Source organism: Petaurus breviceps, unplaced genomic scaffold (genome assembly GCF_028583685.1).
Source record: "Petaurus breviceps papuanus isolate PSGF00001 unplaced genomic scaffold, PetGlider_PUasm1.0 90887, whole genome shotgun sequence".
Lineage (NCBI taxonomy): Eukaryota > Metazoa > Chordata > Mammalia > Diprotodontia > Petauridae > Petaurus > Petaurus breviceps.
The window spans coordinates 1084894-1109130 of NW_027187370.1; the positions used below are offsets into that span (position 1 = coordinate 1084894).

The 24237-nt window shown below is 44.0% G+C and overlaps 1 protein-coding gene across 2 annotated transcripts in view; it reads left to right on the top strand.

Annotated features, from left to right (window-relative positions):
• The first annotated feature begins 1616 nt into the window (after positions 1–1616).
• TNS4 (tensin 4) overlaps positions 1617–24237 on the top strand; it is a 31099-nt gene continuing 8478 nt past the window's right edge. For both annotated transcript variants that reach the window (XM_069074214.1, XM_069074215.1), the window contains exons 1-6: positions 1617–2123; positions 7732–8330; positions 15871–16318; positions 20739–21181; positions 23171–23260; positions 23877–24002. In XM_069074214.1, the coding sequence (XP_068930315.1) occupies positions 7847–8330; positions 15871–16318; positions 20739–21181; positions 23171–23260; positions 23877–24002 (1591 nt within the window). In that variant the 5' untranslated portion in view covers positions 1617–2123; positions 7732–7846. The remainder of the gene's footprint in view (positions 2124–7731; positions 8331–15870; positions 16319–20738; positions 21182–23170; positions 23261–23876; positions 24003–24237) is intronic.

The window sequence follows — 24237 nt, forward strand, 5'->3', positions numbered from 1 at the left end:
CAATTCTACCTGCAATTCTCATTATTCATTCTACCTTGTCTCTGAAAACATTCATTTCAATGTAGTGTTCATTAAGTTCAAAGCAAATTTTTAAAAATTAAAGCCATTGAGCTGGACTCTATTGGGAGATACAAATATGTAAGTATGGCATAGTGGTCCCTGCCATGAGAGAGCTTATAAACAGCATTTATAAACATTTACTAAATGCCTAAAGTATACAAGTATACTTAGAAATATTTATTAAATGCTAAAGTACACTTATAAACATTTATTAAATGCCTAAAGTATACCAGTATATTTATAAATATTTATTAAGTGCCTAAAGTATATATCTAAGAGCTGGGAATAAAAGTGACAAAACCAAAATAGCCCTTGCCCTCAAGGAGCTTCCATTCTACTGGGGAAAGTCAACAAGGGCACAGCGAAATACAAAGCATATGAAAATGCCCCTTTAACATTTAAGTTCAGCACTTTCATATTTTCATAAGAAATTTAAAGAGGTCAGAGAGTTAATCATTGGGGAAGACAAGAGAGCTGCCTGAGGGAGGTGATACCTGAGTTGAGCATTTTTATCTATGACTAAGAATAGCAATATAGTAAAATAAGAGCTTCCTAGAAGCAGCTAAGTGGGATAGTCAATAGCGCACTGGACCTAGAGTCAGGAACGTTTTACTTCAAATCCAGACTCAGCCACTCTAAATCTACCTTGTTGTAGAGCCATGGGCCTGGCATAACTTCAATGCCCATCTTCCATTTTAGCAGCTGAGTGCTGCTAGGCTGAGTCCTTGAACCTCTGTTTGCCTCAGTTTCCTTTACTGTAAAATACAGATGATGATAATAACACTCTCCTCTCAGGAATAATATGAGGATCAAACAAGATATTTGTAAAGCACCCAGGACACTACCTGGCACATATTGTTGTTGTCCTAATTCTTCCTGAACCCATTTGAGGTTTTCTCCACAAAGATACTGGAGTGGTTTGCTATTTCCTTCTCCAGCTCATTTTATAGTTGAGGAAACTGAGGCAAACGGGATCAAATGACTTACCCAAGGTCACACTGTTAGTATATGAGGACAGATTTGAATTCATGAAGATGAGTTTTCCTGCTTCAAGCCTGGCACTCTATTCACTGTGCCACATAGCTGCCCCGGGGCACTTAATAGGTGCTTAATAAATACTTGTTCCCTTCCCTCCTTCCTACTAAAAATAATAATTCACATTTCTGTGGTGCTTTAAGGTTTACGAAGTGCAGTCCTCTCAATAGCCCGGTGAGGCAAGGTAAGACGTTTGTAAAAATAACAATAATGGAAAAGCCTCACAGTTGACCCCATTTGTTTATCCTTCGTCTCCCCCTGAGGGAGCTCCCTTATCCTAAGGGCTAGGTTTGTTTGTTCCATTTTTGGTTTTTTGCCTTTCTTTGTAACCAGGGTTCCCAGCACAGGGCCTGGTCCGTGTGAGGGACCAATAAATGCTTATTGGCTTATTAACTTGACCATCCTTTACTACTGAAGAAGCCTAAAGGAAAGCCACAGAGTGCTAGGAGAAACTCTAAGCTAGCTGATTTCCTATTTTCCAATCACGTCACTCCCTGCGCCTCAGCTCCTGGACTCCTGAGCGTAAAACAGTCCCGCTGCACACGGGAGGGAGTACTGCTGGCCAGAGACCTCTAGTCTGCAAGCCGAGGCAGCCCAGGGCAGCGAGGATGCTGGCACCTGAGAGCCTAGTACAGCTTGGGAGACACCCAGCCTCCCTCCCCATCCTCACCCCCCAACCCTGCCTGATGTCCATGGGCGCCCGCCCTGCCTCCACCTTGAACTCGGATTCCAGCTCCCCATAGCTTCACTTCCGCCCCTGCCCTGCGCCTGCCCCACCTGAGGCACACCTGAGACTGGCCCGAAATCCGAGAGGGAGGGGAGAAAATGGGAGGGGCGTCTATCCGCTGTCAAGGCCATGTGCTGGGGCCCCCCGGAGGGAGGGCGGAAAAGATGCTCTTTAAGAAGTGGGGGGTGGCCTAGAGCCTGGGTACACTCCGAGCCCGCCACAGTCCCAGGAGACCAGTTACAGCGGGAGAGCCTCAGGGAAAGCATCTCATCCGAGGTGGACCCAGGCAGCTGTTTCACAGGTAGCCTCCCAAATCACAGATTTATTAAGCCTTTGGGGTAATGAAATGTGGGGGGGGATGGGGGGAGGAAGATGTTCTGGTTATTCTCTCCTGTCGGGTCACTCTCTTTAACCATTTGCATTTTCCCCCGTGTAAACTTCGAAGGGCTCAATAAATTATTATTAGTATTATCATTATGATTGTTATTAATATTATTGTTTATTATTAATATTATTTATTATTGTTGTTATTTTTATCATCATTATGATTATATTATCATCACCAGTTCATTTTTTCCTTGGGAGTAACGAGGAAAAGAAAGATTGAAGTCAACAAGCATTTAAGTGCCTGCTTTGTGTTAAATACTGAAGGTACAAAGACAGACAAAAAATCCAGTCCTTGCTCTCCAAGAGCTCACAGTTTAGTGGGGGTAGGGTGGGTCAAAGGTAAGAATCTCTCTGTGGAGAGTCAGTGTTGAACCCTGGTTCTGCCAATTGCTGCTTGGAGGACTTTGAAAAATCCCCATGCCACTGGAGTCAGAGGACCTGGGTTCACATCTGTGCTCTGAAACTGAATATCTGTGTGTCTTTGGGAGATTCCCATAATTTCTCTGCCTCATTCTTATCATCTTTAAAAAATGAGGGGTGGGGGGGAAGAACTAGATGATATCCGGCTCCTGAATTCTGTGATCCTATAAGCCCAGAGATGGATCACTCATGATCTGAGAACCAGGCAGGATATTGATGAAGATGTAGCCTCCAGATTGGATTTGTCATCTGTGAGCTTTATAAAGTGAAAGGGACCTTTGGTGGTGGTGGTGTTATCCAGTCCTTTCAGTTACGTCCAACTCTTCATGACCCTATTTGGGATTTTCTTGGCAAGATACTGGAGTGGTTTGCCATTTCCTTCTCCAGCTCATTTTAGAGATGAGGAAACTAAGGCAAACAGGGTTAAGTGACTTGCCTCAGTCACACAGCTAGTAAGTGTCTGAGGCCAGATTTGAACTCAGGAAGACTCATCTTTCTGAGTTCAAGCCTGGCATTCTATCCACTGCACCACCTTGCTGCCCCTTAGAGAGGCATTTATTCCAGCAGCATTTACTCTACCTTTCTCATTTTACAAGAAAGGAAACTGTAGAGAGGCGACGTGTCTTGCTCAATGTCATACATTTAATAATTTGGATCTGAACCCAGATCTTTTTGACTCCAAAGCTAGAATTCTTTCCATGAGTTCTTACCCCACACCTTTTCATCAATAGGCTATATCATCTGGCACCTACAGTATTTACCCTTCAGGCGTTATTAGCTATACTTCTGACTCATTATCTTTGTGAAAATCCCCTACCTCATTCCCCAAATCTATGGAGAAGAGCTCAGCCTAGGGAGTTGAGCACTCCTCTCTCTAAAATGAGTAACTCTGACAGGTGGACGGGCTGGAGGACCCTAGTTGTGTTGTGCCCCTCCCCAAGTACACACAAAATTGTGATAGCCTCCCCCTCTTAGATGTGTAAGATGGAGAACAAAAACATAGTGCTGGACCCTAAGGGAGATGGAAGAGACAGGGTCCAGACCAAAGTAGTCTGTCCAACTGACTATTTACTTTCCCTACCCCAGGGAGTTGGGTGGGCATTTAAGTGGCCCTGCAGATAGAATACTGGGCCTGAAGTTAGGAAGGATCATCTTGCAGAGTTAAAAATCTAGCTTCAAAAAACATACTAGCTGTGTGACCCTGGGCAAGTCATTTAACCCTGTTTGCCTCAGTTTCCTCATTTGTAAAATGAACTGGAAAAGGAAATGGCAAACCACTCCACTATCTTTCCCAAAAAAACCCCAAATGGGATCATAAAGAGTCAGACACAACTGAATGTCAGCTGACCTGACCCCACGGAGCTCTTAGGGTGTTGGGTGGGAATCAAAGTAGAAAGAGATACAGTCCCTTCCAGGTGGTGCTTCTGGGATTATTGCAGCCAGAGGTTCTAATGATTTCATTCAGTAACCACATAAAGCAAGGAGAATTCAAAGAAGAGCTTGTTCCATCCCTGCCCCTGCCCTCGACACTCTCCATGACTCAGATCATCTCTCTCTGTCTCTGATTTTCCCATTTCAGGAAAGAGAATGTTGTGGTGGAGGGAAGGGGGAGGAGGGAATATATACCTTGAGTCAAGTCTATATGAAAGACTTAATTTCACAGGGCTGTAGAAATGTTTGAACTCAAATTAGATCTTCTGATCCAACATCTTAAATTCCCAGATCAGGAAACTCCCTCCACCAACGAAGACCTTTTAGCTTAAAGAGTTGCCTAGAGCAATAGTTCTCAATTTGGCCTCGAGACTCATTTACACCCTTAAAAATTACTGAGGACCCCAAAGAGTTTTTGCTTATGTGAATCACAGAAATGACATTTTAGTATTATCATGAAAATAGTTTTGACTACAAGGACCCCCTGAAAGGGTCTTGGGGACACATACCTCCCACCCCAGCTTAAAGATCATGCTTTGAGTATTGCTAACCTAGAGCATGGACAGGTTGAGTGATTTGCCCAGGGTTACACAGCCAGCAGGTATCTGAGACAGGATTTGAACACAGGTCCTTTCCAACCCAAGTCTAAGCAGAGCTCTCTTTTTTTTTTTTTTTGCAGGGGGGAGGGTAGGGCAATTGGAGCTAAGTGACTTATCCAAGGGCACAAGGCTAGTTTTTGTGTTAGATGTTTGAGGCCCAATTTGAACTCAGGTCCTCCTGACTCCAGGGCCAGTGCTCTATTCACTGTGCCACCTAGCCTCCCCTAAGCAGAGCTCTTGATACAACTCAAGGCAGTTGATCCATCTGGAGGACAGAGGCTATGGCAGAGTTCACACCTGCCACCCCTTCAGGATACATATTGTAATAGTGCTTTGAGATTTTATCCTGACACATCACAGAGACTTGAACATAACCATGGAAAAATCATCTCCCAGTATCCTCAGCTGCCCTGAGCCTAGGTAGTGAGAAGGAGACTTCTCTGGCTCCTTCCCATTTCCATTTATGGACATCCTCCAAGACACAGACTTAGCAGCCTGAGTCCCCGTGACACTTCGGGAGCAGCAAGTCTGGCCCTGTCAAGGTGGATTCGTCCTCTTGTTCCCTGCTCCCCCAATCAATTCTAGAAACACAACATCCTCCTCCCAGCTCTCTGGCAATAGTGATTGCCCTCATTGCCGTAGCAAGATGACAGGAGTTTCCAAGCATCCCAGACGTATCCTAGTGTGAATCAGGAAAATGGATTCCAGCCAATCATAGCAGCCAAAAAGCAGTCTGGACTAAAGCCAAACAAAAGCCAGGCCTCTTCTTCTTCATGTGAAAGGCAAAGAGAGAGAGAGAGAGAGAGAGAGAGAGAGAGAGAGAGAGAGAGAGAGGAAAACAGAAACTCTGACCACAGATGAAAGAGCTTAAGAGTCAAGAAAGTCAGGATTCAAAACCCTTCCTCTGTCACTTATGAACTGTGTGACCCTGGATAAACCACTTCTCTTCTCCCAGTCTCCATTTTCTCATCTATAAAATCGGGATAGTAATCTCTCTGGTGCATACTTCACAGGATATTGTGAGGCTATAAGTGTGAAATGTAGCACAGAGTGCCAAACTTTTGTAGTGGATTGGTTCATTTTGCTGACCTGTTTCCTTTTTCTCCTCTTGATTCTGCCTTGGATACCTCTTGGCTATGTGGCTCTGGGCAACTTCTCTGACCTCTCATTTCTCCAAAACTCTTAAGTCCCAAAGAAAATACTGATTACATTGGGAGAGGAAGACCCAGGGGTGGATTTTGAATCCCATGCCAATGAAATCACATAGTTCTCAATTTGGCCTCAGGACTCATTTGCACCCTTAAAAATTGCTGAGGACCTCAAAGAGTTTTTGTGTATGTGAGTTACAGAAATGACATCTTAGTATTATCATGAACCAGTCCTCATCTAAAAGGGCTGGCTCCCTGGGAGGCAGTGTGGCCCACTGGACCTGGACTCAGGAAGACCTAAATTCAAGTCCAGCCTCAGATACTTACTAGCTGTTATGACCCTGGTCAAGTTACTTAACCTCTGCCAGCCTCAGTTTCCTCATCTGTAAAATAGGGATAACAATAGCAGCCATCTCCCAGAGATGTTGTAAGAATAAAATGAGATAATATTTTTAAAGTACTTTGTAGACCTTAAAACTTTATATAGATATTAATTATCATATACAAATAAAAAGATAATACATTTTAAAAATTGCTAGAGAAATACATTCCCTGAGAGCAAGGACTGTTTCTGTTCTGTTCTGGATACCCAGAGCTCACCACAGTGCCTAGCACATAGTGGGCATACAATAAATAAATACTGGTTGAATTAAATCAAGTGATGTATGTAAAGTGTTTTGCAAACTTCCAAGATGGTCCTCTATATTGAGGCAGCGAGGTGACCCACTGAGTAGAGCACCGGCCCTGGAGTCAGCATGACCAGTTCAAATTCAACCTCAGACACTTAACATTTACTAGCTGTGTGACCTTGGGCAAGTTGCTTAACCCCAACTGCCCTGCCTTCCCCCCTCCAAAAGGTTATTAACATGGAACCACAGAAAGAATGCTAGACTTGGAGTCAAAAGTCCCACTATCTATGTGTGTCATCTTGGGCGAATCTCTTCCTCTCCCTAGGCCTCAGCTTCCACAATCTGCAGAATGAGGGGGTTGGATTCAATCTTTACAACAACCCTCTGAGGTAGATATTATGTGTTGTTGTTGTTGTTTAGTCATATCTGACTCTTCTGACCCTGTGGACTGTACTGTCTATATTTTCTTGGCAAAGTTACTGGAGTGGTTTGCAATTTCCTTCTCTTCTGGATTAAGGCAGAGGTTAAGGGACTCCCCCAAGATCACACAGTTAGTAAGTGTCTGAGGCGGGATTTGAACTGTGCTTTCCCTGATGCCAGGCCTAGCACTCCACTCCCTGAGCTATCTAGCTGCCCTAGGGACTCTATAGGTGATGCTATCCCCATTTTATGGATTTGGTAACCAAAATTGAGAGAGTTTAAGTTTCTTTCCCAGGATCACATAGCTAAGAAGCATTCAGAGCTAGTATCAAACTTAGATTTCTTAACTCTTAGTCCAGGGCTCTTTCCAGTTCATACTATGTTGCTTCTCTCAAGACATGTTAAGTTACCCCTAAGGTGGTTGTTTTATCTATCCCCCTGCCTATGAGTAAGATTACATTGGACATATCAGGAGTTCTTAACCTAGGATCCACTGACTCCCAAGGAATATATGGATAGATTTCAAGAGATCTACAAACTTGGATGGGGGGAAAAATTACATCTTTATTTCAATAAAATCGGTTTCTTTGTAATCCTGTGTATGTAATTTTATGCATTTAAAAATCATAATTCTGAGAAGGGACTCATAGGCTTCACCAGACTGGGTTAAGGACCCTGCCCCAGGGCTCTCAGCCTGACATTGTATTTCCTCCTTGCTCTGAGGGCAATCTGAAGATATCAGTGATGCCCAGGAGACCATGGAGAAGCTGCCATGGAGGGGCCTGAATTCTGGGATCTCAGTGGTGGAGGCACCAGGGAACAGGGTGCTCCTAAATGAGCCAGACTCATCTTTTCTTGTGCCTTGTCTATTCTAGATCTCCTTGGGCACTTGAAGCTAAGGATAACCTCCTGATCAAGACTGGAACAAGGACCGTGGAAAGGTGACCTAAGAACAAAGGGTGAACTCCAGGCCACAGGTCTACACTGACCATGTCCCAAGTGATGTCCAGCCAGATGCTGAGAGCAGGCCATGCTGTCTGTATAGGCCCTCAAGAGGAGGCCAGGAACAGATTTCTTCCTGCCCCGAGCACCAACCTGGCCCCCCAGTGTCCATACTATACCACGGAAGGCTGGGGGACCCAGGTCCTGATGGCCCCCATGCCTGGCAAGGGACAACCACTCCCCAGCAAGAACAGTTATGCCCTGAGGGACACCCCTGGGGCAGGACAAGCAGTACCAACAGTAACCAAGTTGAATCGCCTCCCCCAGCCCAGAGTGCAGCAGGACACAGGGTGGACTGATGAACTGGCTTCCTCCATTGGTTTCTCCCTGGAGAGCCTCAACCAGATGATCCTTGAACTTGACCCTAACTTTGAACTTCTGCCTTCAGGGGCAGAAAGCCTCAGAGCAAACCCAGCCCCAACCCCCAATGTCACAGTATCAAGGAGCAAAAAAGAAGACCCTGAAGTGTTAGGTAAGAGTGCTGGGGAAAGGGAGGTGAAGAGCAAGACCATAGCCAAGGGGAGGGCTTCTAAGCCTGGGGTCTGCAGACTGAAAACAAAAATTGATAATTACATTTCAATATAATTGATTTCTTTTGAACTTTAAAAATATTACTTTGAGAAAGGAGCCCTAGTCTTCGCCAGACCACCAAAGGTGGCCTTGTACAAAAAAATGACATGCCCAGGCTGAATAGAAAGAAGGAAACAAAGCATTTATTAAGCACCTACTATATGCTAGGCACTATGCAAAGCACAGAGATTTATCTCATTTGATCCTCACCACAAACCTGAGAGGAAGGTGCTATTATTATCCCCATTTTACAGATGGGGAAACTGAGAAAAGCAGCAGTTAAGTGACTTGTCCAAAGTCACACAACTAGTAAGTGTTTGGGGCAAGATTTGAACCCAGGTCTTCCTGACTACAGCCTAGTTCTTTATCCACTAAGCCATCTAATTGCCTCTAAATAAAATAAGATGACTTTATACCTGAACATGAGGAACAAGGGATGCTGTCCTGCTACCAGGAAGAGAGATTTCTCTCAGAGCAGCCCTAGATGGGAAGTCAGAGGATCTGGGTTCCATTCCCAGCTCTACTACTGACTATGCATGTGACCTTGGCCAAAGCACTTCCTCTACTCTGTTTCCCTATCTATAAAATTAGGTGATTGTACTTGATCAGAGATTATAACTTTTTTTGCGTGTCACGGACCCCTATGGTAGCCTTTGGTCCCTTCTCAGAAAAATGTTCCTAAATGCATAGAATAAAATACATAGGATTACAAAGGAAACTGAAATTCAGTCATCAAACTATTTTAAAACAACAGCAAGAGGTTCACAGACCCTGGGTTAAGGACCCTGACTATATGATCTCTCAGGCCCCTCTCAAATCTAAGACTATGTGATATAGTCTGGGAAGTGGGGAGGTCTCCCTCTGTTTCCAAGGGGCTGCTGGGATGGGATGAGGGGGAAGAGTATTCTCAATGATCAGCACCCCCCAAAGCCCTTCTCTTCTTCTCTACCATTCCCACTCCCCAGCCCCCAGTTAGGGCTGAATCCTGCAGAGTTGAGCAGATCCATGCTAAAACCTCATCTTTGAATATGGCTTCCTTTTTCAGTTGAAACTTTGACTAAGAGGTCCTCACTGTTGCTCTGAATTCTAAGGCACTCTCAGCCTACCTGCAGAACTCAGGAAGACCTCTGTATTATGGGGGTCAAGGAGCATCCATATCGAGCCCTAAGCAGTTAGGTGTCCCAGTGGACAGAGTGCAGAGCTTGGAGTTAGGAAGACTGTAGTTCAAATCCAACCTGAGATACTTACTAGCTATGTGACCCTGGGCAAGTCACTTTACCCTATTTACCTCAGTTTCCTTGTCTATAAAATGATCTGGAAAAGGAATGGCAAACCACTCCAGTATCTTTGCCAAGAAAACCCTAAATAGGGTCACGGAGGGTCAGACATTACTAAACGAAAACAACAGCTCAAATCTGGGTGACATTAGGGTTAGAGTTACAAGAGGGCTGTTAACATTAGGGAAAGGATCTGAGAATTTAAGGTTGGAAAGGTTTAGGTAGTCCAACATCCTCAGTTTTCAACAGAGGAAACTGTTGCCCAGGGAAGTAAGATGACCAACTTGACCACATTCAGGATTAGGTGAGGGTCAATGCTAGGGATGCAATTAAATTTAACAGGAGAATTGGAGATGGAATCAGTGTTAGAGCTGGAGCCAGGTTGAGATTTGGGTAAGTCAACCCCAGATTTAGTCTCCAATTAATTTTCGTGCCTTTCTTAAATGGCTCTTTTTTTTTTTTAATAATATCATAATATCGAGGACCATCACCAGCCATCTTGACTTTTTTCTTGCCACCAGACTCCGAAGACTCTGGAGAAGAGCGTGGGGCTGATGACTGCTCATCTCTGCCTCACTTCATTCCATTCACTCACATGTCAAGACATCACCCTTGTGATGTCATCGGTCCTCTTCAAGCAGGAAGGATGAACAACCACCACCCCAGATCTAAGTCTGACTCTAAAAGTTAAAGTTAGGGTTTAACATGGAGGTTAAGCCCTCTCCTCATCTCTCCTGCCTCTCCCCTCGGACTTGTGCCACCTTCCATACCAGTTATGAAAACTATAATTATCCCTCTAGTGGTCATTATTGCTTGTTAGGACCAGTTGGGAATGTTTAGTTGCCCAAGAGAGGGAGCTTAGGGGCTAATTACTGTTAATAGAGTCAAACTATTTTAATAGGGTTATTAATGACATTAGGTAGGTGTTTTATACACCCTATGGGGAGCTTTAATGGACATGGATAACTTTTGCATCCTCTTGGCAGAGAGGACTACTGCTATCTCCTCTCCCCCATCCACATATCCTGGGGCCTCTAAGCTCAAAGGAAACCTAGTTACTCCTCTTGGGAAGGGAAGACTAGGGTTATGAGGAGTTAGGGATCTTTAGCTTCCACTAGGGAAATGGATTAGATGGAGAAGAAGAGAGCAGAATGGGAAAGGGACCTCAAAGGCCAGTTGGTTCGATCCATATCTGATTTAAAAACTTCTCAGGGCAGCTGGGTGGCACGCTGGATAGAGTACTGGCCCTAGAATTAGAAAGACCTGAATTCAAATCCAGCCTCAGACACTTACTAGCTGTGCTACCCTGGGCAAGTGAAAAGAAGGAAGGAGGGAGGGAAGGAGGAAGGGAGGGAGACAGAGACAGAGACAGAGAGAGACAGAGACAGAGAGAGGAAGGAAGGAAGGAAGGAAGGAAGGAAGGAAGGAAGGAAGGAAGGAAGGAAGGAAGGAAGAAAAAAAATTTCCACCAAGTGATCGTCCAGCCTCTTTTTGAAGGCCTAAAATAAAATAGAACTCACTACCTCTCAAGCAGCCCATGCCACTTTTGGATGGATAGCTCAATTGTTAGTAATTGTTTTTTTTTTCCATCACACCTAACTCTACCTCTTTGTAAAATCTACCCATTGCCCTTAGATCTTGTCTCCTCTAAAGTCAAACAGAGAACAAGCCTAATAAGCCCCTAGATTTAGAGATAGAAAGGGTTCAAGAGACCAGTCAATCCATTCCCTTCATTTTACAAATGGGAAACTGAGGCTCAATAGTGTTTTAGAGACTTGCCCAGTGTCACAAAACTAGAAAGTTTCTGAGGCAGAATTCAAACCCAGGTCTTCCTAACTTCAAGTCCATCATTCTAGTCCCTGCCCCATGTTGTTTGTTCTTTTTTGTTTGACTGCCCTTCACATATTCAGTGACAAGGAGTAGCTAGGCGGTGCAGTGAATAGAGCACTGGCCCTGAAGTCAGGAGGACCTGAGTTCAAATCCAGCCTCACATACTTAACATTTACTAGCCATGTGACCTGGAGCAAGTCACTTAAACCCAATTGCCCTGCCCCTCCAAAAAGCAAAAAAAAAAAAAATACTCAATGACAGCTATGATGTCCCAACATCCCACACATCCTCTTCCCAAGCCGACAAACACCCTCAGTTCCTTCCACTGAACCTTTATACAGTCTAGTCTCAAGGCCTCTTGATATCCTGTTCCCCTCATCTGGACATTCTCCAGCTTGTCCACGTCCTTTCTAAACTATGAAGCCCAAAACTGAACACAATGCTCTTGGGCAGAGGATAACAAGCCTATGAGCTCCCCTCCTTCTGGACAGTACATTTCTTAGTGTAGCCCATCAGAATTGTTGGCTTCCATGTCACACTCTTGACCCCTCAAGCTTGCAGGACACTTAAAACAAGCTAGCTCCTGTGGATATCTTCCCCCAAAATTATCTCTACTCACCCTAGGTGGACCATACAGAACTGGTGATGAGACTTGTCCCCAGAGGTCCACAACACTGGGGATTTGCCTAGCCTGCTCTTTTTTCTCTTGAGGTACTAGAGTTTCAATGACTTTCAGTGGCTACCCAGCCATGATCTGGTATCATCAAGATGTGCCTGCCATACAGGCTGCGGATGAGGAGAATTTAACCATAATCACAAAAACATGAGGATACAAGAAGAATCAATCAACTAGAATTTATTAAGCACCTACTACATTCCAGGCACTGTGTTATGAAGGGGTCAAAAAAAGGGGGGAAAAAGGAAAAAAAAAAAGACAATCCCTGCTCTCAAGGTCTATCTAAGGAGTAAAGGGAGAGCTACCTTTCTGTATCCCTTCCTCCTAGAATGTTAGCATTAGGAGGAGCCTTGAATGTCATCCCCTTATAGCCATTCAATTCAGGTATCATCTCAACAGCTCTACAGGGATTTTTTTTTTTCAGACAGGTGAAACTAGATGGTGTCTAAGGGCACCTTCCAACTCTAAAAGTCTGTGATCTTGGTCATTCACCGTTGTTTGAATAGTTCCAGTAACAGGGAGTTTACTCCCTCACAGGGCCCTGCATATTCCACAGCTGGCTGTTGGAAAGTTCTTCCTTAAATATTGAGCTAAAATCAGTTTCCCTGTGGTTCCTATCTATCAATCCTGTTCTCTGTAACAATGCAGAATAAATCTTCCTTCTTCCACAACTTTTTTTTTAATATTTGGAGATAGCCGTCATGGTCCTATGTAAGCCTGGGTGAACAATTCCTTCCTTCCTCATAGGTTGGTTTGTTGTTGTTGTTGTTCAATCATGTCCTACTCTGTGTCCCCATGAACGCCAGGCCCTTCTTTTTTTTTTGGAGGGGTGAAAGCAGGGTAATTGGGGTTAAGTGACTTGCCCAAGGTCACACCGTAAGTGTTAAGTGTCTGAGGCCGGGCTTAAACTCAGGTCCTCCTGACTCCAGAACTGGTACTCTATTCACTACACCACCTAGCCACCCCAACGCCAGGCTCTTCTATCCTTCACTATCTCTCAGTCTGTCCAAGTTCATGTTCATCGTTTCCATGACTCTATCTATACATCATGTCTTCTGCCATCCCCTTTTCCTTTTGCCTTCAATCTTTCCCAACATCAGGGTCTTTTCATCATGTGGCCAAAGTATTTAAGCTTCACCTTCAGTATCTGACCTCCCAGTGAATATCCTGAGTGATTTGACTGCCTTTCTGTCCAAGGGACTCTCAGAAGTCTTCTCCAGCACCACAATTCAAAAGTATTGATTCTGTAGAGATCAGGTTTCCTTATATCCAACTCTCACAACCAGTACACTACTACTGGAAAGACCATAGCTTTGACTATACAGACATTTGTCCACAAGGACTGCTTTTTAGTATGCTCTCTAGATTTGCCAAAGTTTTCCTTCTAAGGAACAAGCGGCTTCTAATTTCATGGCTGCAGTCATTTGCAGTTATCTTTGAGCCCAAGAATATAAAATCTGACACTGTTTCCATTTCTTCTCCCTTTATTTGCCAGGAAGTAATGGGACCAGTTGACAAGATCTTAAGGTTTTGTTTTTTTTTTATGTTTAGCTTCAAACCAGCTTTTACACTCTCCTCTTTCACCTTCATTAAGAGACTTCTTATTCTTTCACTTTTTGCCATCAGAGTGGTATCATCTGCATATCTGAAACTGTTGCTATTTCTCCCAGCAACCTCAATTCTGGCTTTTGATTCATCCAGCCTGGCATTTTACACGGGACCTTCCTCATGGGACCTTCCTCATAGGACCTTATTAGCAAATCCTTTACCATCCTGGTCATTTCCTCTGGATGAACTCAAACTTGTCCATTTTCAAAGAATCTTGGACTTAGAAAGGATGAATACTACTAACTTAGTGGCCTTGAACAAGTCACTTGACCTGCCTGGGCCTCAGTTTCCTCACTTGTAAAATGAGGAGGTTGGATTAGATGAGCCTCTGAAGTCCCCTCCAACTTTGGATCAATGACCCTTTGATTCTCTATTTCCCCTCATTAAATTTCATCTGATTCAATTCAACCCAACCTTCTATCCTGTCAAGATCTTCTTTTAGAGCCTATATCTATCATCCAGCTTTGTGTCATTCCTCTTAAATTGTGATGCCCAGAGCTAAGCAATTCCTTCTAAGTATGTTGCCATATTTCACTTTCCAACATGTTTCTCCCAGGTAAATGCTTGTCCACAGTAAAGGGCTTTTAGTTTTAATAACCCACCATCACCCCTTCCCTCCACCCTGCCTCCACCCTTGGCACCTGGCAAATGACCCAATGCTAGGCTCAGACTTGCCCATTAGTAACTGGCTGCATGGGTGCCCTGAGGGCTCGTTTTGTTTGTCCTGATAAACAAGAGCCACACCTTGGTTATGGGAGTGGAGAAATCCACTGTGTTCTTCCACTGCCAGTCAAATCCACCTCCTAATATCTACAGGACAACATCAGTGACTCAGTCTCCCTCTCCACCTTCCCTTCCGGTAGCACTCTTCCCCAACCCCTACTCCCTTTCCACCCCGTAGAACTGGTAGGGGTCCAGAAACAAAGACAAAGATGGGAATGGTACTAAGGAGAAATTTTCCGAAGCTGCCTGATGGATCCCCACAGTGCTGGACTATTGGGCAGTGTCCAGACTTAACAGCTGGCCCTTACTCCTAGAAAAGAGCAAATAAGGCAGTGTCCTTCTAATAGATATACCCAGCTGCCCCAACCCCAGGCAAAGGCCCTGTGGTGTCTAGCTCTGAATGAAGTGTTAAGTACTTACTGTGTGCCAAGCACTGTCCTTCCTTCCTTATATTGTAGCATTCTCAAAGCACTTTCTCCCTAGTCTATTTAGCTTCCATTTAGCTTAAGTCCTACTCTAGCTTAAGGAGAGGCAGAAGGATGCAGGCTGGGCCTTTCCTATCAATACCCACCCAAAAATTCCATCTGACATAAGTCCCACCATCACCACCATCCCATCCCTTCCTGGAAAGGCATGGTCTTAATGAGCAGGTAAGGAGAAAGTCAGAACTGCTGTTCAGAGGCCAGATAATGGGCCCCACCCTAGTACAGGCTGCTACATGCACAAGCTTTGCAGTCATTTCCAGAGGCCCACATGCAGGAGACAGAGATGGCTCTGGGAGGGCCAGAACCAGAGAAATGGGATAAGGAGAGGAAATAGATAGAACAGGACTCAGTGATACTCCAGAATAAGGGACATCCATGCTGACATGTCCAGGAGAATACAGAGAAACAGATTCTCCTTACCTGAGGGGTAGTGGGGGAAGAAGGAGGCAGAAGTAAACCATGTCTCTAGGCCCTGGGTTGGAGGAGATTAAGCATAAGATTTAGAGCTAGACAGTGATCTTAGACATCATCTTCTCGGCCAATACCCTATTTTAAAGATAAGCCAACCAGACCTCAAAAGATTTAAGTAATGTGCTAGTGTTAGAGCCAGATTTTAAGTCTGACTCTCTTGAACCAAGTTCTCCTGCCCCAGGCCTGCTCTAGGGCTAAGCATGGGGATGGTAGAACAGAAAGAAAGCATTGCAGTGGCCTTGCCTCATGATTGTGTGCCCAGAGGAGTCTGGGGAGACTGCTATCATTATGGGTAGAAACTCCTGAGAAGAGAGCTTCCAGTCTGAGTACAGCTGCCTAAATGACATCATTGACTTTCTTCTCTCTCCACAGAGATCAAGTATATTGAGGTGACATCTGCCAACTCGAGGTGCCAGGAACCCCCTCAGTGCTGTGCCAGTCCCTCAGTCATCCCTTCCTGTGGATCACCTCTCAGTGGTGGTATCCTCCTCTGCAGAGACACCCCCCGTGAAAACAGTGCCAGCAGAGAGAGCCTCATTTTCTCTGGGAACCAGCATAGGGGACATCACCACCTGCATCAGCAGCCTCCACCTCCAGTGGAAGAGCAGTCATCTCACCACTTGCCCTCCCCCGGTATCTCCATTCCCCATCCCAAGAACAAGAACCCTGGTCCTCAGAGGGACAGCTTTCTCCTGGAAGCTTCTCCAGGCTCAGGAGCTGTGCCAAGGCCTTCACTGGGGAGCTGGGCACTGCAGAGAGGCAGTGGGGCTTCTCTGTTGTCCAGCAGCCCAGGCTCCGACACCAGCTATGCCTTTGGCAGGTACGTCCAGTTTTCCTTTCTCCGCCTTCCTTTCTAGTAACCAAACCAGCCTCTGCTAAATACTGTTGGCAGAATGATCTGTAGGTATGCCTCACTTTAAGCAAAGAACCTGTAAATGGTATTTTTTTCTCAAGATGAATTAAGGGCTCTTTACAAATGAATTCATTAAAATTAAATATATTTAAATGAGGAGCTCATGTCTTTAAAATGAGATTCTTTTTATGAAAATCTGACCTACATATAACACGTCAAGGAGAAATCTGATGAGGAAGATCATGCCAATATGCTTGTCTACATTTTACAAATAAGGAAACTGAGTCCTAGAGAGGTTAGGTAACATATTCATAGTTCCATAGCTAATCTGACTAAGCTCTGAGGTAGGAGTCAAACCCCAGATATTGCCTCAAAATGCAGTGCTCTTTCCACCTCACCATGATACTCTACTAAGAAGTTGTCTAACAAAATGCATCATTTTAGTCTAAACCCTCTTTTTGTTGCTATTCAGTCACTTAAGTCATGAATGATACTTCATGACCCTATTGTTTTCTTGGCAAAGATACTGGAGTGGTTTGCCATTTCCTCCTCCAGTTCATTTGACAGATAAGGAAACCGAGGCAAACAGGGTGAAGTGACTTGTACAGGGTCACCCAGCTAGTAAGTATCTAAGGCTGAATTTGAACTCAGATCTTCCCAACTCCAGGTCCAGTGTTCTAACCACTGCACCACCTCGCTGCCCCCAAGCCTTCTAAGTATATACAGAAAATACTCTTAGAAAACCCTTAAAGGAAGAAGAAATCTTTATTCCTTCTGGATTTTTCCTTCTTACAGTCCCTTTGCAATCACCCACTTTATGGATATGAATCTGGGAACATGTTAGAAAGAGATCATGGTCACAGGCTCATAAATATATAGACAGAACTGGAAGGGACCTTGGACACTATTTACTCCAACTTCTTCATTTTACAAATAAGGAAACTGAGGCTCAGGCAGGTCAAGCAACTTATCCAAGATCACACAAGTAACACAGTGCTAGATTTGGAGTCAGGATGACCTGAATTCAGATCCTGACCCAGATAATACCAGTCCACCTTAAACTTAATGCTTACCCTTTGAGATTGCCCCCAGTTTATCCTACCGACAATTTTTACACATCGTTTGTACATTGTCTTCCCCATCAGGCTGTGAGGTTCTGGAGAGCAGGGATTGTTTTTGCCTTTCTTTCAATCTCCAGTGCTTGGCACAGTACCTGGTATGAAGGAAGTGCCACATATATGCTTATGGACTGACTGGTGGACTGAATGTGACCCTGGGTAAGGCATAGTCTGTGCCTCAGTTTCCTCATCTGTAAAATGAGGGGGCCAGACTCAGTGGCCTCAAAAGTCCTTTCCAGCTCTAGATCTTGGGTCCTATATGCTTCTCCCTAACCATGAACCACAGGGCTCCCTTCAGCTGGGGGTAAGGAAGTAGGAAGGTATAGGGATGGCTGCAGAATGATGTCCAGTCTGGGACACACTGACCGAAGCCTGCTTATGGAGTTGCTTTCATATCAGTGCAACTGGGCTGAGCCACTGACAGCATACAAGAAAAAGTGTGGCAAAGTGAATATTCTAGATTTGGAATCAGGAAGTTCCGAATTCAAATCCTGTCTTTCATACTTACTAGCTGTATGACTCTTCACAGATCACTTAACCTCTTAAGCCCCATTTCCTTATCTATAAAAGACCTATAATCAAGTATGAAGTGCCTAACTCAGGGGGGTATATAAAACTCAAATAAGATAATCATGTGCAGTATAGCAGTCATAATGCAGTATGGAAGCTGTCCCAAAAGTCTTAGTGCAGTTTAAGCTTTAATATTTGATTTATTATATTTGACATTTGATAATATTTATAGTATTTATAATAATTTATATCATATCAATAATAATTAATAATAATTGTTGTTAGGGCTCCTAGAAGGAACTTTAGAACATCCAGTTCAACCCTTTCATTATATTAACAAAGAAACTAAGGACCAGAGAAGTTAAGTGATTTGCCCAAAGTCATCTATCTGGTTAGTGGCAAAGGCCATTATTTGAATTCCAGTCTTCTAATGCCAAGGACTAGGGACACAGATCACACGGCGTCTCTGAATTGGAAGGCTATCTAGTCCAATCTGAACCTGACCAAGAAACCATTCTACAATATCCTCAGAGTCCTTTAGTGAAGGGGAAAGGAATCCTGGCTACCTCCCAAGAAGGCCTGTTCTACTTTTGAATATTTCTAATTGTTAGGAATTCTTTTTCCTTACATCAAGCCAAATCCTTCCCACTAGCATGTCCACTCATTCTGGCTAGTTCTTCCATCTGGGGCCAAGCAGAGTAAGGCAGATCCCCTTCTTTGTGAAAACCATCCAAACATCTAATTACTGCCTTTTCCCTGTCCCCCCTCTCTTCTCCATTCACCTAAATATCCCCCCTTCCTTCAACAGATATTCCACTAACATTCATTCATTCAAGAAATATTTATTAAGCACCTACTATGTGCCAGGCACTAAACTGAGCTCTGAGGATACAAAAAGAGACAAAAGATAGCCCCTGCCCTCAAGGAGTTTATAGTCTAATCGAGGAAACAACATGCAAACAAATATTTGCAAAGCCAGCTATGTATAGGAGAAATGGGAAATAATTAAAAGAGAAGAAATTCTGGAATCAAGAAAGGTTGGGGAAGGCTTCTTGTAGAATGCTGGATTATAAATGATGCTTCAAGGAAGCCAGGGAGGTCAGTAGCTGGATCAGGCCATTTACTGTCCTAGATGCTCTCCTTTGAACATTTTCCAGTTCAGTAATGTCCTTGCTACTCTGGGGTGCCCACAGTACTCCAAATATGGTCCAGCCATGGTGACGATAGCAGGATTGTTATCTAACTCCCTAATTCTGGGTTCTTTATCACTCTTGATATTGCCTAATAGCTGACTGGTTTTCTTGGCTACATATCATACTATTGGTCCCTATTGAGATTGTAATCCACTATTCTATCCTAGAGGCTGAGAGCAGTTAGCCTGAGCCCAACCATTCATTTCTTCATATTTAGGTCAATCTCCCCAAACAGAACTCTCTAAATACCAGTCAGAATCAAGAGGGAAGTGGGGCAAAGGGGAGGGGAGGCACATGATGGGGAGGATGCTAGGAAAGAAGATTGAGTGAGAAACTTTTGTATAGCTAAGTATCTTTTGGGAAGATTCAAGGAAGAAAACAAACATTTATTAAGCACCTACTATACGCCAGACATTATCTTGTTTGATATACACAACAACACTGGGAGATAGGTGCTGATATCACTCCCATTTTGCATTTGAGGAAACTGAGGCAGGAGGCAATTAAGTAATTTGCTCCGGTTCACACAGCTAATTAACTGTCTGAGTTGAACTCAAGTCTTCCTGACTCCAAACCCAATATACATTCTATGTACTGCACCATCTAGCTATTTCATTTGATTGAATTGACCCTTTGCTTAGAACAGGAGCTCTTAATCTGAGGTCCATGAACATGTTGTGTTTCTTTTTTAAATAATATTTCATTTTTTCCCAATTATATGTAAGATCAATTTTTAACATTCTTTTTTTTTAAGTTTTGAGTTTCAAATTCTATCCCTCCCTCCCCTCTCCCCTCCCTGAGACAGTAAGCAATCTGAAACAGGTTATACATTTGCAATCATGTAAAACATTTCCATATTAGTCATTTTATGCAGGCAAGAAAGAAGGAAGGAAGGGAAGGAGGGAGGAAGGAAGGAAGGAAGGAAGGAAGGAAGGAAGGAAGGAAGGAAGGAAGGAAGGAAGGAAGGAAGGAAGGAAGGAAGGAAGGAAGGAAGGAAGGGGAAGGAAGGAAGTAGAAGAAAGGGAAAAGGAAAGAAAGAGAAAGAAAGCTTCAGTCTGTATTCAGACAACAGCAGTTATTTCTCTGGAGGAGGATAGCATTTTTCATCATGAGTCCTTTGGGATTATCTTGGATCATTGAGAATTGCTAAGTCATTCACAATTCTTCATCATATAAAATTGCTGTTACTATGCACAATGTTCTCCTGGTTCTGCTCACTTCATTTTGTATCAGTTCAAGTAAGTCCAGGTTTTCACGAACTTGTTTTTTAAAAAATAGTTGGATAACTTTTAGCATAATTGGTTTCCTTTGTAATCCTATGGATTTCATTTATGCATTTAAAAAACATTTTTTGAAGAAGGAAGCCTAGGGGTTAAGAAACCCTGACTTAGAGGGCTGTCAAACTACATTTAATCAAACCCAATGCTTCGAAGTCAATCAACAAGCATTTAGTAAACACTTACTGAATGCCAGGCGCTGTGCTTAGAGCACAGCTGCTATTACCTGGGATGGAGAATGTGCCCTCCAGAGACATCATATCAACCTGTCTTCTCTCTTTCTCTACAGCAGCCAGTCTCTGCTCTCCACCACCACCTCCAGCCACCAGCCTGCCTACAAGTCCCCAGAATGCCCCAGAGGCTCTTCCTCCAGTATCCACAACCCTGGCACCTTGTCTCTCAGTGGGAGACCCAGTTACTTCCACCTCCAGAGCCCTGATTCAGGACTAACACCACCAGTCTCCACTGTGGGTCAGCCTGTTGGCTCACACTCACCTCCACTGCAGAAGGAGCATGCCAGCAGCTGCCCCCCATCAATTGCTAATTCCATGGTGGACATCCCCATTGTGCTGATCAATGGCTGCCCAGAACCAGGCCTTGCTTCTCCACAGCCTCCTCGCCGACATCATAGCTTTGTCCGGCCCATGGTTGATGCTCCCAGCAGTCCCTATGTAGCCCTCAGAAGCCACAGCAAGACCCCCTCAGACACTTCCCTTATCTCCTCCTCAGAGGGTGAGGTTTTTTTTTTGGGGGGGGGTTGCCTTTTTGGAGGGCAATTGGGGTTAAGTAACTTGCCCAAGATTACACGGCTAGTTTTTTTGTGTGGGTGTTAAGTGTCTGAGGCTGGAACCAAACTCAGGTCCTCCTGACTCCAGGTCTGGCACTTTACTCACTGCGCCACCTAGCCACCCCAGAGGGTGAGTTTTTATCTTCCAAATTATTAACATTGATTTTGGGTTCTAAGCCTTAATGTAGTATAGGAGAGGATATTAAGGTAGTATAAGATATGGCACCTGCCCTTTCTTGATCCACCAAAAATCTCATTTTCTTATTCCCTTTAACTGGAAATCCCCCCAATAAAGAGGGGCTCAAAGACCCTAAGGGTTGAATCCTAATCGAGAGCTGGGAGGAAGCAGAGGTTATCTAGTCCAGCCCCCTCATTTTACAGATGAAGCAAGGAGAGGAAATAAGCATTTTTAAGTACCTACTATGTGCCAGACTCTGTACTAAGTGCTTTGTTAAGGAACAGAGATCACCTCCCTATGAGTAGCCCAAGGTCACATAGATAAGGGTTTTTGCCTCTTCTTGTATCCTCAGAGCTAACACAATGCCTGGCACATAGTAGGAGCTTATTAAATGTTCATTGAATTAATGAATGCCATCTAGCTTTAGGACTTGAAGGAATCTTGGAAGCCATCTAGGCCAACCTCTTCATTTTACAGATAAGGAAACTCAAACTCAGAATGGGTATGTGAGTGGTCCAAGGTTACATAGGTAGTAAACCCAGATTCTGTGACTTCAAGTTCTCTGCTCTCTTCACTATGGTAGGCTGCTTCCAGAGTCTGCCAAACCCTGAAGTTCTCAAGTCTAATTCTGTGTCAAGCCAGGCAATCTCCAATTCATAGGGCAGGTTTATAGGATGTCTCTGAAGGGCACATTCTCCATACCAGGCACTAGATGCCATGCCCTAAGCACAGTGCCTGGCACTTAGTGAGTCCTTACTAATGCTTGGTGACTGTCTGAAAGGACCTCAAAGTTCCAGTATCTTCATTATACAACTGAGGAAACTGAGGACCATGCAGGCTAGATTACCTATGTGCCCAAAGTCACATCAGAAAGTAGATTTGAATTTAGGTCCTCTCACTTCAAAATCCATTGTTCTTTATACTGTTCCCTTGTGCCCTCCAGGGTTCCCTTAGCCCTGTGGTTCACAGGCCTAGTTTCATGTCACCCTGGGCATCTCTAGTTTGTTTTTTCTAGAAATATCAAATTTTTCAAAGATCTTCCAAATCTAATTCCTTTTAATTTTATAGACCTTCATAGCTAGAAGGAACTTCATAGACCATCTAACCCAAGCCTCTCATTTTACAGATGAAGAAATGAAAGCCCAGAAAGGGAAGTGATTTGCCACAAGGCCACGTACAAAATTAATGGAAGAGTCAGTTCTAGAATTCAGGTTTACTGACTCCTAGTGAAATATCCTTTCTACCAGAGCATACTACTCACTTTTTAAAAGTTAAATATGTCATATGGCAATTTTAGAAGTAGGGAGGGAATGGGCCATGAAATTGAAGATTCAGGCAGAGCAGTGTCACAAATCTAGGGGATGATTTTAGCCTTTTAATTGAATTTTCTTTGCCAATTTTATTCTTATTAATTGCCAGGATTATCACAGGTTTCATGACATTAGGGCCAGAGAAGACCTTAAGCACCTCCTAGGTACCAGGTACCTAGGCATTGGAGATACAAAAAAAAAACTAAATAGTCCCTGCACTCAAGGAACTTACATTCTACTTCAAAATAGATAACCTTCATCTTAACTAATAAACTAGTGGCCACAAAGGTTAACTGTATAAAGGGGTCTATAGATTCAGAGAAACCCTTTCTTTGGTTCTGTTTGAGGTTGCTATGAACAGAAAATGTGAAAAGGCACTGTCACGGTTGGTTTAGTAGGGCAGGGATACATCCTACAAGGGTCTTCTCTTCCATGTCCCATCTCAGGTCCCAGCAGAGACACTCCACCACCAACCATGAAGTTTGTAATGGACAAATCCAAGTATTGGTTTAAACCAAGCATAACTCGGGATCAAGGTAATATGTGTGCTCTCCGAAGGGAGGGGAAGAGGGGGAGACAAGAGAAAGGGAGAGAAGCAAAGCCAAAGTAGAATGGAACAACAGGGATTTTGCAATTGGAGAGGCATCACAGGAAAGCCAAGTCATCTGCCTAAACGAAGGCAAAACTTATCCTGTGTCACGGTACATGGAGGGACAGGAAATGGTCTGGGGTAGGCCTGTCAGTGGTTCTGCCATCTCCACCTCCATTGTCAGTCAGTTTTTATTAATTTTATTTATTAAGCACCTACTATGTACCAGGCACTGGGGATTCAAACAAGGCAAAAGCCAGTATCTGTTCCCTAGGAGCTCCCAGTCTAATGGCGGAAACAATATACAAGCACAGTAAGAAACAGGTTGATCCTACAGCCAGAATGGCCAAGATTAAACAGTAAAAAGTACTTTCTGTCTACAAGCAGGCAAGACTCAAAAATGGGTCCATGAGACCTGTAGCACCTGCTTTCCTAGAGGTTTCCAAGAACAGGGGAGAATCCCTAGCTGGTTAGTCCGCCTAGAATGGGGGTGGGAGAACAGGATCCGCTGGTAGAAGGTAAGTAGGGTGTTGGGGTGGCCTCTGATATGAGACTCATTTCAGCAATCGAGCTGCTAAGGATGGAGGAGCCAGGTGCTTTTGTGATCAGGGACAGCACTTCATATCGAGGGTCCTTTGGCCTCGCCATGAAAGTTCAGGAATCTCCAACATCCCTTCAGAGTGGATCAGGTAATCTAAACCATGCCTCCTCAGGACCTGAAATCAGCATTGGGCATGGGGAGGGACAGCTGCAGGGTCACAGATTTAGAGTTGGAAAGGCACCTCATGAAGTCCAGCTCCCCCATTTTTTTTTTGCTTTTTTTTTTTTTTAAGGGCAATCGGGGTTAAGTAACTTGCCTTAGGTTACACGGCTAGTTTGTGTGTGTGTGTGTGTGTGTGTGTGTGTGTGTGTGTGTGTGTGTGT